The following is a 16,501-nucleotide window of genomic DNA, read 5'->3' as shown; positions in this document are numbered from 1 at the left end:
CAGCAGGCTTTATGTTTGGCAGTATCTGCAAGTGAAACCATATTTTTAAAGTGTCTCTGAAGGGGACAACAAGAAAAGTCTTCAGAGGGAAGAGAAGTTCCCAGATGACAGCCAGAAGGTGGAGGTGGTGGAAGAATGGCCACAGGCTTCTGAGACCCAGTCTAGCTGTTCTGCAACTTCTGAAGAGAAATCTTAGAGGTGCAAACAATCCTATATCTTCTCCTATCCTCGGACACAAGGGGACAGTTTAGGGAACTCTCCTCAGTGGAGGGAGTTCTCATCTCGTTCCCAGTTTTCCCAGTAAGAGAAAGCACTCTGACCCAGGATTACTAGTGAAGGTTATTTGAACAGAGGTGGGCTGCTCCCTAAGCCATCTTCCTGTTACTCCGTTGCATTAAAAATACACAGACAACATTGAAATCAGTAATTCTGTGTCCTTTCAAACAGAATAAGGAGATGGTCACTTAATCAAGATGCTGTGGTGCATAGACCCAGCTCCATGCTGACTCTGCCAGGGAGCTTACAGGGTAGTAGATCCCTCTGCAGGACTAGTATCTGCAGCAAGGAAGGACTGATGGCAAGCACCTTGCCGCAGGTGGCTTAGGGCATGCCTTGCTGGTCACACAGAGTGCTGCTCATTGGCTTCAGGTAAGCAAGTGGGTGATTTCCTCTTTAGATTTGATACACTGGCTTTAACTTTATACACATTTTAAAAGTGGAAGGGGGTAGCAAGGGTGAAAGCATTTTACATACAGCCAGTCCTTTTGAGAGGTGATGTTAAGTACGTAACACAACAACTCAGTGAAGCAGAGGAAGTGCACTGGCAGTAAATGAGCTTGTCACAACGATTCGTCTCAATTCCTGCAGAGGCAATTTAACATCATTTCAGTGACAGTGTATCAAGAACACACAGGAATTCACTCTAGTGTCAGCATAACTTTTATTTATTTATTGCTGTCAATATGCACAGTAAAGGAAGACCCGATGTGGCTACCTCCTGAGTACAATACTTCTGTAAAGTCTGATATTGTGGCTTTTGATGGTAGATAGATCAAAGGTGCTGCATTCACAAGCCACAGGGTGATTTTCCTAACTGCCTGAATTACAGATACGCTCCCTGGCTGTCCTTTTTTCTGTCCCTTCCAGCATCACATAATATAGACCTTGTAACTGGAAAATAGCCAGAGATGATGTGAGGACAGTGTAAAGGGGAAAACCAACTCTGTATTGCTTTCTCACAGCCCTTCAGCCTTGTAGGAGCAAGAATTCATTTGTGGCTTTCTAGCACACAAGCACAAGTAGAAAAAAAACACAGAAGGATCAGGTATGCTAAGAAAGAATGCAAATACTCTTTTCCTATCACATCACCTGTCATCACAAAAATGTCAGCCTTCAGTGCCGGACCCTCTGATTGTATAAAACCTCCCCTTGCCTGGCAGAAAGATACTGGTCAGTGCCATCAATGCTTTTCCTCTGGTCACACCAGAGTGACTCCCTCCAGGAGCATCACACTCTCCCAGTACGCTCCTCCACCCAGCATCAATGCCTCTCCTCTGGCTGGAAAGCCAGGGCACCCTTCCCAGCCTCATCCCTGATTTCTCCCTAGAAACAGCACTGAATTGGTAGGGAACGACTTAGGTGGCCAGAAGCCAAAGCCTGGGACTGGGCAGTGTCACAGTCTGCATGGGACAGGTAAGCAGCTACCCCAGTGTCACTGGACCGATGTAATACGCAGGGGTACAGCCCTGAAAACCTCAGTAAACCTGCACTTCAGCCCTGACTACCTCTGCTGCTAACTTCATTCCCCTTTGTATTGTTTATTCCTTTGTTTCCCCATTTGTACCAGGGGGATAACAGCGTCACTCTGAGCGCGCTTGCCGTGTGCTCTGTGAGCACCAGGCAGTGCTGATACTGTAGCACGGGTAACAATTAGCCACCTGCTTGCTTAAAATAGGCTGCAAGGTTTCCGCAACAGAGTCATTCCTCTCCCCTAACATACAAGATGACAACATGCAGGGCAAATCCTCCCCTGCAATAACCACAGGGTGAGCACTTGGGAGGGGACAGAGGCCAGCCAGAAGCCCACCTCGAAATAGGCTGTCCACAGCGCCTCTCCCAATCCAGCCTTGACTTGCCAGAGGTCCCAGTTTGGCCAAGATAGCCTGGATTGCAATTAAGACTGATAGAGAGCAGTACAAAGCCTTGGACACAGGCTGTTCACTGTAGCACATACAGAAATGACTTTCCCCACCTCCACAGCCCTGACAGCTTGTTGCTGGCAATGTTTAATTCTCCACGTGGTAGTGGGTTTTGTTGCCGGACACTCCTCACTCCCCTGTCCTCCAGCTTGTTTTACAGAGGTGATGAGGAAGCCATCAGAGCTGAGTCAAAGGCTCCTCCACACTGAATCTGACTATAGATAACACCTCCTGCAGCACATAGCTCTGCTCCTCCTTCTGGCAGTGACACAGCCAGATGTCCCAAAGCAAAAAAAGTGCAAAGGTGGCCCCAGGATGTTCTGCCCACAGTCAACGCAATGCAACCCTCCCTCCAGCTTGCGTCAATGGTTACCTATAAGCTCTTGGCTGCACACGCCAAGGAGCCAAATCCACACCATCCTCAGGTTGTCTTCACCTTGTGTTGCTACTGCTTGCTTGAAATGATGTAGCAACAAGAGGTTGCCCTGTGTTTGATATTACTACCTGTGCTTGGGAGGCTGGGACTGCTGCGGTCTTCAGGAAATGTGCCCCACTGAAGTGCTGATTGACTGGGGGTGTGCAGCGAGCCAGTTCCTAGAGGGGATCAGGCAGAGCAGGGTGAGTGGTGTCCGATGGGGGAGGTTACGCTAGCTGGAGCATGGGCTGATAAAGGGCTTTCTCAGAAGCACTTGTGTTTGGCAGACAGACTAGACAGGAAAGGAAAGAAGAGGCACTTCCTAAGCTACATCTGTGGTTCACTTTAACACCGACTGTGGTATCTTGGCAAAACGTGGCTTAACGTAAGCAGCTGAAGCAAACACATCTGGAGTGATCAGCAGAGAAGTTCTGCCAGGCTACAGGGAGCATTCAAACTAAAGCAAAGCCACTAACTGAGGGAATTGCCTACACGCAACTTTCCTCCACTTTCCCCACCAAAGGGCAAATCTCCCTTCTGACTCTAGCACCTGATGGCGTAACTTTTGCAGAGCTGAATGGCAAGTTGAGATCAGAAGCCCCCTCCCAACAAGAGTCACTTTTGGTCCCCTGAAGCAGAATCCTTTTGGGACCTCATGATTTGATAGACAGTTTCCCTGAAGTGCTGGTTCCGGCTCAGTCTTTTGGCTGCTTCTTTCAGCTCCTCAATGCTTTCAGCTTCTGCATGAGAGAAGATGAAGGACTGGGACTGCTTCACTGAAACAAGAGTAGCACAGAAAGGTCAGCACTCTCCGTCAGGGACACAAACTGAAGACAAAGCTTCACTAGAGCACAAGAGCCATGCGATCAACATGACTGAGAGCCTGGCAAGGGATGAGCTAACCATTGCACTCTAACAGCTTCACCATACTGTTTTCAGAGGATGAAAATGCAGACAGCACGGAAACACTTTTCTTCTTTACAGCTGCCTCTGATCTAGGGTTCTACGTAGAACCTGATCTAACCTTGCAGGTAGCCACTCTGAGCACTCAATGGGATTGGACAATGTCCAGGTGTCCCTTCCAACCTAACTCAGTCTATGATTAAGCATTCAGATTAAGTCAACTTTGAGCATGTTTTTTTAGGGGCCCAGAACCATCTCAGCCATTACCTTTCAACACATGTGAAGGGACAGGCAACCAGTACGCAGACTCAGTACCTGCTCTCTGGGTAAGGAAGCTCCAAGTTTCTCTGCAGCTCCATTCTACTACTAGGGAATATGAAATATGAACCACATTTGCAGACTGCACTGCTGTCCTGGTTTCAGCTGGGATAGAGTTAATTTTCGTCTTGGTAGCCGGTATGGGGCTGTGTTTTGGGTTTAGGATGAGAACAATGTCGATGATACACTGATGCTTTGGTTCTTGCTAAGTAGTGCTAAGCTGTCTCTAAATAGGTGCTAAGTGGCGCTCACACTGGTCAAGGACTTTTCAACTGCCCATGCTCTGCCGGGTGCACAAGAAGCTGGGAGGGGGCACAGCCAGGACAGCTGGCCCAGACTGGCCCAAGGGCTATTCCATACCATATGACATCATGCTCAGTATATAAGCTGGGGGAAGAAGGAGGAAGGAGGGGGACATTAGGCGCGATGGCGTTTGTCTTCCCAAGTAACCATTACGCGTGATGGAGCCCTGCTTTCCTGGAGATGGCTGAACACCTGCCTGCCGATGGGAAGTAGTGAATGAATTCCTTGTTTTGTTTTGTTTGCGTGCACGGTTTTTGCTTTGCCTATTTAACTGTTCTAATTTATTTTACTTCAATTATTAAACTGTTCTTATCTCAACCCACGAGTTTTCTCCCTTTTGCCCTTCTGATTCTCTCCCCCATCCCACTGGGGGGGAGTGAGCGAGCGGCTGCGTGGTGCTTAGTTGCTGGCTGGGGTTAAACCACGACAACTGCTCTGTCAGCTGCATCTGCATACATCTGCTCCTGCAGAATATGGAGTAAGAAGCTGCCCAATACCTACAGTCATTCCATGAAGCACTGGCTCTCCGTCGGTGGAAGCGGCAGCTCTTTATGCGACGAGTGGCAGCCTTGTGGATGTATACAGAGTTCTTCATGATCACAGGCATCTTGGCCTCCAGCTCAGCATTGCGGATGCACTCTTCAAAGAACTCTGAGGAGAAGACACCACTGTGAGCAGTGACGGGAGAGACACTCCAAGCAGTGAACCAGTTGCAAGGGACTGCACTCCCTGATGGGCTGAGCCAGGTAACAACGTTCAACACCTCCCTAGATCTTCACGAACAACAATCCATGAAGCTCCAGAATACCATCAGAATGAACAAGTTCAAGGTGCCAAAAACCTCCAGTCCCCAACAAATGCATACTCTAATTATAGAAAGAACTGCAACCATCCATTCCCCATCAATCATTCCCACAACTGCTCATGATTCAGCTGCCAAAAGCCTCTGATATTATGATAAAACTTCTCAACTCTCTTGCAACGGAGAGGTCCGAAGCCTTGCTTGTCACACTTTCTTTGAAGGACTTCTAAAACCAATCAAGTGTAACTGCAGAAAGGGAGGTGTTGGCAACACCAGCATGGGCACACACACCCAGGCCATACATGGCCAGAGATTTCTTAATAAGCATAGCAAATACTACAACATACACATATACATAACAGGCTCCATGCAAAGCCCCATGTCCAAACTCTGACAATGTTATTTTGTCCCAATCTGCCACACAAACTGCTTTTCCTGGCCCATTTCACCTCTTATGGTCTGGCATATCTTCTGCCATTCAGTCTTGCTGTCCTCCTGCCTGTCACTGGTCCCTTGCTGTTAAGAGGGCTCACATGCTAATGCACCCCAACTCTTACATGAAAGGGCAGGGCAGAGCTGCAGGAATCGCTTGGAAGGACTGAGGCAATCTGTGCTGGGACTGACATTAAAGAAAACATTCCTGGTCCCTCACTTTCTCTAGCGTTTTACTCATCAGTACATTTTTACTCTTTTGAAGAAAATATCGCCCAAAATCTAAGATTGGAAATGAGTGTCAGGAGACATTCAGTGCCAGAGGTTACTTAGGCCCTGTGCAGATAGCTCAGCTCTAGTTGAATGCTGAGCTCAACACATCCACTTTAGCTCTGTTTTCTTACTATGGCTCTGAGCCAGTGGGATTAAGTTCAAACTCATGCCCTTTTGTTTCAGTTTAGAAATCTCATGTAGAAACTACTGAGTAATACTTATTTTATTTACATATATTTTTATATATAAATTATAAATATGTGTGTGTATATATATATAAACTATTTATACACGTATTTATACTTATATACGTAAGAGTGCTCAGAATGCCACAGGAGTGTTTGACTTTTCTGTATTGGCCCAATGTATTCACCTTTCACTGAAAGGAAGCCTTAACTGTACAGATACAGCATCTTCATAACAGCTTCCCCCTGCACTATACCTGAGGATGGAAAACAAGGAAGACTTCACCTAAAATTGAAGCTGCTAATGTCAATTCCCAAACCTGACTCAAGCCAGATGCTAGGGTAATGCCCCATCTTACACACACACACACACAAAAAAAAAAAAAAAAAAAAAAAAACACAAAAAAAAACCAAAAAACAAAAAACAAAAAACAAAAAAAAAGTAAGGCTGTGAGGAACCTGAGTCTTACACCTGACCTGTGGACTGCAATCATCTCAGCACAGCAGTGCTGGGCTGATGCAGTGATTCAGCTCTGAGTAAGGATCCAAACTTCACCTGCTGGGTCACCTACCAGCATGTTGCTACAGCAACCACGGTCCTCCTTAAACTGCTGATGTTCTCGTAACCAAGGCTGGAAAAAGATTATCTTGAGAGAAATCAGAGGAAACTCTATAACCCAGACCTAGTCAGTCTTTACAGCTCTGCCACAGCTTCCCTGTTTGACATTTTGGAAAGCATTTGCTCATTGCTGCCCCTAGGTTTGTCTTCCACCCAACAGCGAAGGCTGGGATAATTTTGCCCTCCTTTGAGGGCAAAACACTAAGTGCCCGCATAGCATGTTCTGGCTCCTCAAAAGGGAGGTGTGGTTGAGGTACAAGGAGTTGGGAGAGCACATTATGTGCAGCTGTGCTAATTTGGGAACTTCTTTTTCCATCTAGGAAGATGGGTAGAAATATTTCCTCTCTCAGAGCTTGCTGATTAGTAAGAGGATGGATGACTGACTGACTTCTTAAGTTACTGACATCTGCTTTCATCTTCTCCTCCTTCTCCTTGTTGCAATCCAGAGAATTTAAGCCTTGCTCCAAGCTCTGCAACGCTTCCTCGGCTTCTCTCAGTCTCTTCTCCAGATCCATGCGCACCTTCACCTCAGCCTAAGGAAGAGAATAAGCATTGCTGAAAAACAGCTTGCATCTCAGTAACCATCCTGCTAACTCACAAGGTCTGTGAGGGATCCACAAAGCAGATGAAAATGAAAAGACAACAGTAAGGAAAACCAATAGAAATATTGTAAGACAACATAAAAGTTGTTCCTCATGTCTTCAGACAGAACTGAATTTGAAGTCCAGATTATTTTAGTAATTCTCCTTTACTCTGACTTTCATTTTCACCGCTTCCCTCTCATTGTACGAACCACGTGGAATCAGAGATGGTATTTCAGCACGTAAATTTGTGCTTATGCAAGTACTTGCAGGTGAGCAGGAATGGAAGGACTTCTTTCCAGCTAAGACAGACTTGAGATAAAGGCAGTCAGTTCCCACAAAGGGGTGTACAGTACTTAGTTTCAGAAACAAAACACAGGAAAAGTTAGAAATAAAAGATAATATCAGTAGTAGCTTAGGAAATGAGAATAACTAATACAGCTTAGTTCAACTTATCTTTAGTTTGGCCAGGTGGAAGGTTACAGAATAAGAAAATCTTGGAGGTGCAGGAAAAAGAAGAATTGGGGGTTTTTTGGACAAAATACTTGTAGAAGGAGGTTGAGTGTCAAACAGCCAATAATAAGCATAAACTTTACATTATTTAGATTAAAATAAAATATCACACTTTGTCCAATTACCTTTGTGTAGATTAAGGTATCTTCCATTACTGGGATGATGAAGGAGGGCTGGTACCTCACCTGCATTCCTCTGCTTTTGAACCCAAGTTCATGCAGAGGTTCCTGAAGATTTACAAATCTTAAGATTGATTCTCTGAGCACAAGTGAGGAGGGGAGATTTCTGCTCAGTTCTGCAATGTCCATATTAGCATTTCTTTGATATAACCTTTATTCTTGATTGTGTCTACTTTCCTCTTTTACTTTTTTTCCTCCCTGCGTCTTTAGATGATGCTTCCACAGTAGCAAATGAAAAGACTTTTACTGAATGGGTTAATCTGGCCTCAGAATGAGAAAATAAATACTAGTGCTACATAGATAAAACATGGCAACTTCAGGTGTTACCATGATATGAAGCATAGCAAATGAAGATTTGCAACCACAAAATGAAAACAAAATAAAATCAAGGCTCCCACTTGATAGGGGATGAACTGAAAGGGAAAATGAGAGAACTCTGGCCCAGGGACAGCAATATGCAACACGTGCAGGGGATACCTTGAGGTCTCTCTCCGTCTGCTGCTTCTCCGCGGTCAGCTCCGAGAGCGAGTTCTGCAGCGCTTGCGACTGGGAAGAGTAGAACTCCCGCTCCTCCTCCAGCGCTCGGGACCGCTCCTCATTCTCCTTCATCCTGGCGCACGGCACAGCAAAGGAAGACGACCATTCCCACCCCACCACAACTCAGAGGAAGGAAGGGGCTCAGGATCGTGGTGGGGCATGCTTAACTACCTGGCTGCCCTGAGCAAAGAGGTGCTAACAGGAGCGCTGTCTGTGTTTCAGTTCAATAACACAGGCCTCGCTGGAGAAAGCCAGGTGGACAGTTCTTGAATGGAACATTTTCAACCCCCAGACGAGGTCCAGGAGCACCAAACACTTCTTATGGACAAGTCCATAAACACCAAATGGATTCATGTGCCTAAGTCCTGATTGGAAAGGAGCAGGCCCAAGCAGCAGGAAGGAGTTCAGCTGCCCTGCCTCACTCTGTCCCCTCTGAAGCATTTATAACCTGAACTCCTGCCATGGGAACTAGACAAGCTTCCAGACTTGTGTTGGCAAACAAAAAGCAAGTCAGCAGATAGTCAATGTCATTTGGCACCACTAAGCCTGAGCAGGGCAGAAGCGTCCTCTTCCCTTTACCGCACCCAAGAATGGAAACTATAAAGGATCTTGCATCTCTGCAGGTCTCAGGATAAACAGGGGAACAGTTTTAAAGTGATCCTAATTTTAAACCTGGAAATATTTAGCCATACCCTTTCTGATTGCCTCCCACCTGCAAGGGGGAAAGCTACCTCTTTTCCCACCACCCTCTTCACACTGGATTGCATCTTGTCCCACATCCCTGTCTCTGGCACCACTGTAAGAGCCCCTGCCCCCACTTCACCTCTTCTCTGCCAGGAGTTTCTCCTCCAGAAGTTGCTGCATCTTCTCTTCAATCTGTCGCAGGCTGCAGTGCAGTCCCCAGATGGGGCTTTGCTCCTTGCTGGGGCTGGTTGGAGGTGGGAGTTGGCTCTCATTTTCTTCCAGCATCTCCAGCATTTGCTGCTTTTCCAGGGAGAGCTCCTTGAAGAAAGGCAGAGATTGTGAGTATCAGCCAAGTCTAACATTTCTGCTCCTGTTCCTGCCTGGTTCCTCCCTATTGAGTCCCTCCATCCTTACATCCACATGCCTCATTCAGGTTAAAAACAGGAATAACAAAATCTGATTTTCATGTCGTACCTGCCTCATGAGGAGCAAGCCTCCACCAGAGCCTTCGGTATGCAAGGGGGCAAGAACCTGCAGGCTCCTTTGACATGATATGCTAGTAAGGACCCAGCTCAGGGGCTGGAGCCTCGTGCTTCCCTAGTGCATCACTGATGCAGGCAGCTTCCATGCCTTCCCTCCTCACCTTGCTCCTCAGTGTGAACTAGAGGCATCCCTTCTGTGGTACTTCTAACTGCGGGCTAATAGGATGTATCATGCTGTTTTCCTGTGAAATGTTTGACCAGTGTGCAACTAGGGCATGAACGGTCCTTCCCTAGCTTTCTAGCTTTTTTCATACCCATAACTGTGGGGAAGAAGAGCTCAAAGGAACATCAGCAACAGATTTTTGGACGAACTTGCAGGATCTGACTCGAACATTAAGGATGACATTGAGGCTTCAGAAGGCCAGCTGTGTGGAAATTTCACAAACAATATACATTTAGAAAAGCCACTTTCCACCAATCCACCAGAGTGATACCAAGTAAGGAAAGGGTTTAATACATCAGCACTCCATTTCCTAAATTCTCATGTGGTACATGATTCCCTGGGAACCATGCTCCCTTCTGTGAACAAGGAATGCTTCTCTGCTCCAATTTCCACCAGGACTTATGGAGTTGCAGTTAAAAAAAAAAAACATCAGAAAGTTATCACAGACTTATAGCCATGTTGGCTGGAAGGGACCCTCTGGTAGGCTCTAGTCCAGCCTCCTGTTCAGAGCTGGTCTGTCAGCACAGCAAGATATGGTCAGCTGTGGCTTTCTACAGTCGAGTTGTGAAAACCTTCCGAGATGGAGGTTCCTCAGCCGCTCCCACTGCCTGCCTACCTGTCTGGTGAAAAGTCTCTCCCTAGTGTTCAACCTGAGCTTCCCAAACTGCAACTTATGGTTATTGTCCTACATCACATCACCTGGTATTGCTGAGAAGAAGTTTGGTTCTGCTGGGCTCCGTGTCACTTCTAGTTCTTTTCTGCAGGGGATTTTGGCAGTCATATCAGCTACCGAATGAACCTGTTCATCCGCACAGGACTTAACTCCGGCACTAGTGGATGTTAGATTCATTCCACGGGACAGCATTGGTTTCAGCCCTGGTCAGTTCTCATGGGTTGTTCCCAAAACGCTGTCACTCAGAGGGGAGAAGTGGTCACTCACCTCTAGGGTTTTCTGTAAGGACTGTGTCAGGCTTCGCAACTCTTTCTTTTCTTCCTCCACTCCTTTAAGGGAGCGGGCTGTGAGCTCTAGCTCCCTAAAGAAGCAAAAAGGGTGATAGCTATTGCAGGGGAACACTAGCCCCACAGACCGCGCTCAGGCTGCGCAGGCTGTGGATCTCTTAGTGCAGGACCTGCGACCGGTGGTTGGTACAGGCAGCCCTGGAGAGTCAGGAGCTTGCCAGGAAGCATCACGCCTCAGACACACTATGGGGGCCAGGAATTTTACTGTGCCTCCTGATTGTCAAACCAAAACCAACTGTTAGTGTGCTTCTCTAGCAAGGGCAGGGCCACGGTTGCAACTGGAAGAGCTCAGACAGGGCAGTCATGTCTAAGCAGATGTAGATCTATGAAAACAAAAATGGTTTGCAAAATCACACTGGCTTTTCTGAGATGTTATTTAGGGAGAGAAAAGGAAAAAAAAAAAAGAGGGCAATGGCAAAACATGCCCTTTCAACACTCAGGGCAAAGCACTTGGATCCTTCCCTTTCTAAATAGATTTGCTGTTCATATTTTGCATAGTGTAACTCTTAAAATGACAAAATTATTCTCAGTGAGGCAACTTCATCATCCACCCATGTCATTCAGCTAATGGTGGAAAACCAGATTCAGATGTCTGGAACCCACATGGCTGGTCAGTCAATCAAACTAATTGCCTCTCTGAAATCCTCTAGCACTTTCCGTTGCCATGCTACCCCAACTAATCTGAGGTTTGCTCATGTCACAGCCATTTGAAAATGAAGTTGCTGAAGCCCTGAACGCAAAATGAAACTAAGCTGTATTCTATTGGTTACACAAGTGGTAGCAAGTGCAGGTAAACAGATCTCAACTGTTCCTGTTTCGGTCCATATAGCATTTATCTCTTTCCTACATGCACAAAATAGGTGGATTTTATGAACTGTTCTGATTCACCACCACAGCAGCACTTCTGCCCAGTGCAGGAATTCGTGTCCTTTTCCTGCCCTGCGCAGTTTGCCGCCTTACCGTCTGATCTGTTCCTGCTCCAGCCGCAGCTCCCGTACCACCTCTTCAAACCGGTGCTTCTCTGCTTCCAGGACCTGGTTCAGACGCTCGAGTTCCTGGACCGAAAGAGAAGACAAGAATGTACTCTGCTGACACACTGACAGTTAGGAAAAGCTTCCATGTTAGCAATGCCTGGGACTTTTAACCTGAGCTATGTAGAGCCACGGAGCATCCGATTCCACCACACTTTTGTCCAGGGGCAATTAGAAGGGATTGAAGGTTGGCTGAGGATTTCCAGACATCCAGAAGTCCCAGCCAGGTTACCAGGCACCTGGAAATCCCAGACATGCTCCCTGCACAGATCAGCTCTGCTGCACGTATAGAGAAGGTCCAAAGCTCCCTGGGAAAGCTGGACTCAACATGCATGTACCACTTCCAGGCACCCACATGTGCAGGTACAGAAAGCCCAGACAAGAACGTGACAGCCCAAGCACCGCTACGCCTGAAGTGTGATATTTCTGCTAGCTCAGCCCTGCTTCCCATCCCCACTGGGACAGGAAAACACGAACTGCACAGTTACAGCTTTGCACAGTTTAATCAGCCTGTCACTATCTTTGTACTAATAAAACCATGCTTAAAGAGCACTGAATACCACAAGCTATCCTCGAGCAGTGAAACAGTCTCTTCCCCTAGTCTAGAGGAAGCAGTTGTACCGAGACCTACTGCAGATGGAGACAGGGACAAAGTACAGCGAGGGTCCTGCTGCCGGTCAGGTAGCAGCCTTAACTGCTAGGCAGAACTCCTGCTGCAGGCCCAGGCAGGTCACAGAACAGCACTGACACCAGATAAATTCGTAGTAAGACTCTTGCTCCATGGTGCAGGTACATGGTTCAAGCTGCTTTCCCAACATATTGCTCTGAAGCCTTCAGGCTCACAGCAGGTCAGACCGCCACAGCTCAGTGAGCTATATTCCTTCATCAGTAACAAACTCCTTCAAACTAACCTGGCCCCATCTGCTCTTTGTGGACAATGGAGATACTGCGCATGGCTCTGTAAGAGCAGAGATTTGTTCCAGAGTCTTTAGACAAGGGCGTTTCCCTCCCTATGGCTGTGGGTTGTGCAGCAGGCTACCGCACCAGAAAGGGATGTCTCCCTGCAAAGGCCGAAGTGGCTTAGCCCTAAAGGAGTGTCCAAGCCACCTTTGGACTTCAGCTCTGCAGAAACGTACACAGGAAAAACACAGGCCTGAGAAGCCTAGGTCAGCATTGCTGTCTTTTGCTAAAGAGGAGCGACAGTCATTTTGGATTAACTGGAAAAGAGAGCATGCGGCAGTTTGCAAGATTGCAATGTGGTGGTCTACATCCATGCAGGATTTCCTACCGTGTAGTAGGACAACCCATTTGCAAAGCTATCTTGCAATAACTTTATGATGGTGCTATAAAAAATGGTATAGATTTGGTGTAAATATGAGAATGAGCTACTTTTATTATATTAAGCAAATGTAATTCAGGAATAGTTTGGAAAACAATAATAAACTTGATAAATTAAGGTATAATAGTCACATCTAAGGGAGTGGTCTCTTGGGCTTTTCCTAGTGCAACATTTATTATTTTCCCCATCTCTGGTGTGTCCAAAGAATAAACCACGTTGCTTTTTGCTGCTCCTTGTTTCTTACAATGGTATCTCTACACTAGAACAATGTCAGGTCTGTTTATTTGCTTTCTAACCGGGGAGACAGACAAGTTGATTGCCAGAGTCCTCTTGAATGTACCAAATAACAAGTGTTTAATTCAACCCAGTGAATATGAATTTAATCTGATCTTCCTCCCTGATCCTCCTGGAGACACAATGAAAAGCACGCTGCATGGAAAGGGCCTGGGAAGGGGAGCAGGGATACACCTCCAGGACCCATCCCATGGCACGGCTCTTATTCCTCTCTTCATGCACAGGGCCCAGAGGTTGGCTGGAGACTCTTGTGGCTCCGCAGCCTCCCTTCCTGAAACCTGGTGTGCTCTCAAACCAACAACTCCCGACTTCTCAGTCCTGCCACACGGAAGATGAAGAGAATTGGCTTGTGGTGAACACTCACCTCTTTTTGCTCCCTCTGCAGGCACAGCTCTTCCGTTTCTTCCATTAGCTTATCTGCAAACAAGACCATATACAAAGGCCAAATGCAGAGAAAAACAATTTATATCCTGGGGATATTTATGAGTATGAAACACTGACTGTTTGGAGCTTGAAAACGCAGTGCTCCTTATTGCTCTGTGTGTATCTGTCTGGGAGGCTCCAAAGGCTGAGATGATACTGATGGGATGTTCTGTAATTTCCCTCCTGCCAAATAGCTTAATAAAACTAACAACCATATTGCTGTGTACTCCTTCTAAAGTTTCCTCTCAATGTTCTTAAAGAGCATTAATGAACTAACCTTCCCCATTCTCTAGCTGAATCAGGAAAATACCCTTATCTCTGCTTCACACATAAGGAAGCAAAGGCACAGAAAGGTTAAGTGGTGCCCAGGGTCGCACACTGCGTAGCAGCAGTCAGTTCTCCTCCGGCAGTTCAGTGCCCCATCCCTACCCACCCAGCACATCACCCTCTCCTTCAACCACCTGGGTGTCACTGCCAGCTTCCTACTGTCACCTTGGGTTGTCCCAGCCAAGCCCACAAATCAGTCCCTGAACTTAGCCACAAAACTTCTTGCTGTTAAGAATAGCTCCCCTCAACATCAGTTGCTCTTGTCCTACTGAGAAGGACACATGCCCACCAGAGACCCTGCTCCGATCTTACACTGTGACCTGAGGTAGCTATGTTGTGCTACGCTCTAACCTTAAACAGAGGCTCTGCCTTAGGCAGCTCTTAGTCATACTTACAGGAAACTAGACAGAAACACATTCCTCATAGTTAAGCCTAGGGTTTAGCTCTCAGCTTTGCCACCCGGCTGCCATGTGAGCAGGGGCAGATTCACTGTAGCACCTTATGATTAAATCTTCCCCATATCAGGTGAGGAGGATGCTACCGGTTTCCTTTGTACTGGGCATCTGAAGAGATTACTCCTGCTGGCAGAATTACTAATGCTAGAAGTAATGCAGATCTCTACTACCTCCTGCCCGCAGCAGGGCTCCTGTTATGTTCGTAAAGCTCTGCTGACCACCACTGCTGCCCTTCCTTCCCTGTCTCACCCGCTTCCTCCTTGCCAGGACCCAGCACAGCGGCACTGTAATTACACAGAGGCTCTCCCACCTTCCCTCTTCTGCCCCTCCCGGCGACGGCAAGCCCAGGGCTTGAGAGGCTTCTGCAAAGTCCCACCCTGAGAGAGAAACCTGGAGCCCGGATGGGTGGGGGACAGGTGGAAGGTAACTCTGGGGAGATTCAGGGAATTCCCCAGAGCAGTGTTTGCTTCCTCCAGAGAGCCTTGACCTGCTGCCAGAAGCAGTGCCCGACCTCAAAACTTAACTACAGGATGGACACAGATCATTGAAGGTAAGGCTAATGAGGTAGAAGCCTCAGCAGTTATGGAGGAATAAATAGACAATCACTGTTCAAAGAAAGTAACCAACTGTGACAATTGACCAGCTCTGAATGTTCTTGTCATGGACTAAAGAACCCACTGGAATGTATATTTTATATTCCAAATATCTCCTGTTTGCCACAGAACGCATATTTCTCTATTCCTCCGTCACCTTGTCTTCTATCGTACTGTGGCCATCTTTAGTCTCTTACGCTCTTTAGTCTGCTCTGGTGTTTGCAAAAATAATGTTTTGACAAAACTTTCCTGTTTCTAACTTTCCTGCTGTCTCTGCAGGTCCTCCTCTCAGCACTCCCTGTTACCCCTTTGTCAGGTGTGGAACCACTCCTCCCTGCCTGCCTCACATACGAGCCCTTCCACCAGCTCACATGTGTGAATGGCTCCTAGATGGCCTGAACGAACATGCCTTGATACTTGAATTATGATCACTGTTACATCTGAGACCATATACCGAGATCACCGTTGATCAGCATGGATGCAAAAATGCAAAAGGCTCTTCAAGATTCCTCCAGTGGCTTGATGCTTAGGAGTAGAGACCAGGAGCCCCTGCCCAAGGCGTCACCAACCTGAAAGCACACAAAGGTGCCACTAGCTTGTTTAGAGTAGATGACTGTCCAGGCAAATCGCTGGGCTCACACACGTGGCCAGCAGCTCCCAGGCCAGAAGGGCTGTTACTCCTGTCTTGGGGAATGCTCCGACTTAGGAGGCATCTGGGTTAAAGACGCTGCTCTCCCTTGGCTCTTGCTATAGGCAATGTGGGGAGAGACAGCTGGACCCCCGAGGCAGTCAGGAGCGTACTGCCATCCAGAGGCTGTTTTCTGAGTAGGTGATGGGACTAGCTAACCTCCAGAAGTCTCTTCCAGCCTTCTATGTTCGTCTGGAGCAACTGCTCTCTCTCCATTGCCCACAGAGAGAAAAATGACAAATTAGCCACTGCTATTAGACACCTTAAACAAGCCCATGTAAATGCTCCCACTTTCAACATGAACAGTGTGGGCAAATGCAGACAAAGACCAAGTAGAATAAGGCCAAAAAAGCCAGCTAGAGGAGGAAAACTCATGCATGAAAAGCAGTGATCAGCCTGAGAAATGCCAGTCCTGTGTGATTCAAGGGAGACAAGGGTGTTGGCCGTTTGCCTGGTGAGCAGCTGAAATCAGCACATCCCAACTTCTCAGGGGCAGCAAACATTTGTACAGTCCAGCCATCCAGAGCTGCAGGACCACAGCGTGCTGGCCAAGGCACGTTCTTCCTTTCACACTCCACACAGATATCCAGATCCTACCTTAACATTTTCATGTTTTGACTCCCTTCAAAATGTGAATTTCAGCTGCTGCCTACTGAAAGGCTTCATCCAGTAAAAGTCAACAGT

General features: G+C 47.1%; 1 protein-coding gene across 2 annotated transcripts in view; it reads right to left on the bottom strand.

The window, feature by feature from the left end:
- Positions 1–1,463: 1,463 nt before the first annotated feature.
- Positions 1,464–16,501, bottom strand: part of PLEKHD1 (pleckstrin homology and coiled-coil domain containing D1) — a gene marked incomplete at its 5' end in the record, with an annotated part of 30,011 nt that continues 14,973 nt past the window's right edge. The window contains 10 exons of one of the 2 annotated variants that reach the window (XM_082317593.1): positions 1,464–2,792; positions 3,266–3,389; positions 3,784–3,882; positions 4,639–4,788; positions 6,837–6,981; positions 8,199–8,331; positions 9,082–9,260; positions 10,588–10,681; positions 11,628–11,722; positions 13,696–13,748. In XM_082317593.1, the coding sequence (XP_082173719.1) occupies positions 2,735–2,792; positions 3,266–3,389; positions 3,784–3,882; positions 4,639–4,788; positions 6,837–6,981; positions 8,199–8,331; positions 9,082–9,260; positions 10,588–10,681; positions 11,628–11,722; positions 13,696–13,748 (1,130 nt within the window). In that variant the 3' untranslated portion in view covers positions 1,464–2,734. The remainder of the gene's footprint in view (positions 2,793–3,265; positions 3,390–3,783; positions 3,883–4,638; positions 4,789–6,836; positions 6,982–8,198; positions 8,332–9,081; positions 9,261–10,587; positions 10,682–11,627; positions 11,723–13,695; positions 13,749–16,501) is intronic. The other variant, XM_082317592.1, reaches the window with a different exon arrangement.

Source organism: Platalea leucorodia (assembly GCF_965183815.1).
Source record: "Platalea leucorodia genome assembly, chromosome: 7".
NCBI classification, from domain to species: Eukaryota; Metazoa; Chordata; class Aves; order Pelecaniformes; family Threskiornithidae; genus Platalea; species Platalea leucorodia.
The sequence above is the reverse complement of the archived record's forward strand: the minus strand, read 5'-3'. Positions and strand labels throughout refer to the sequence as shown.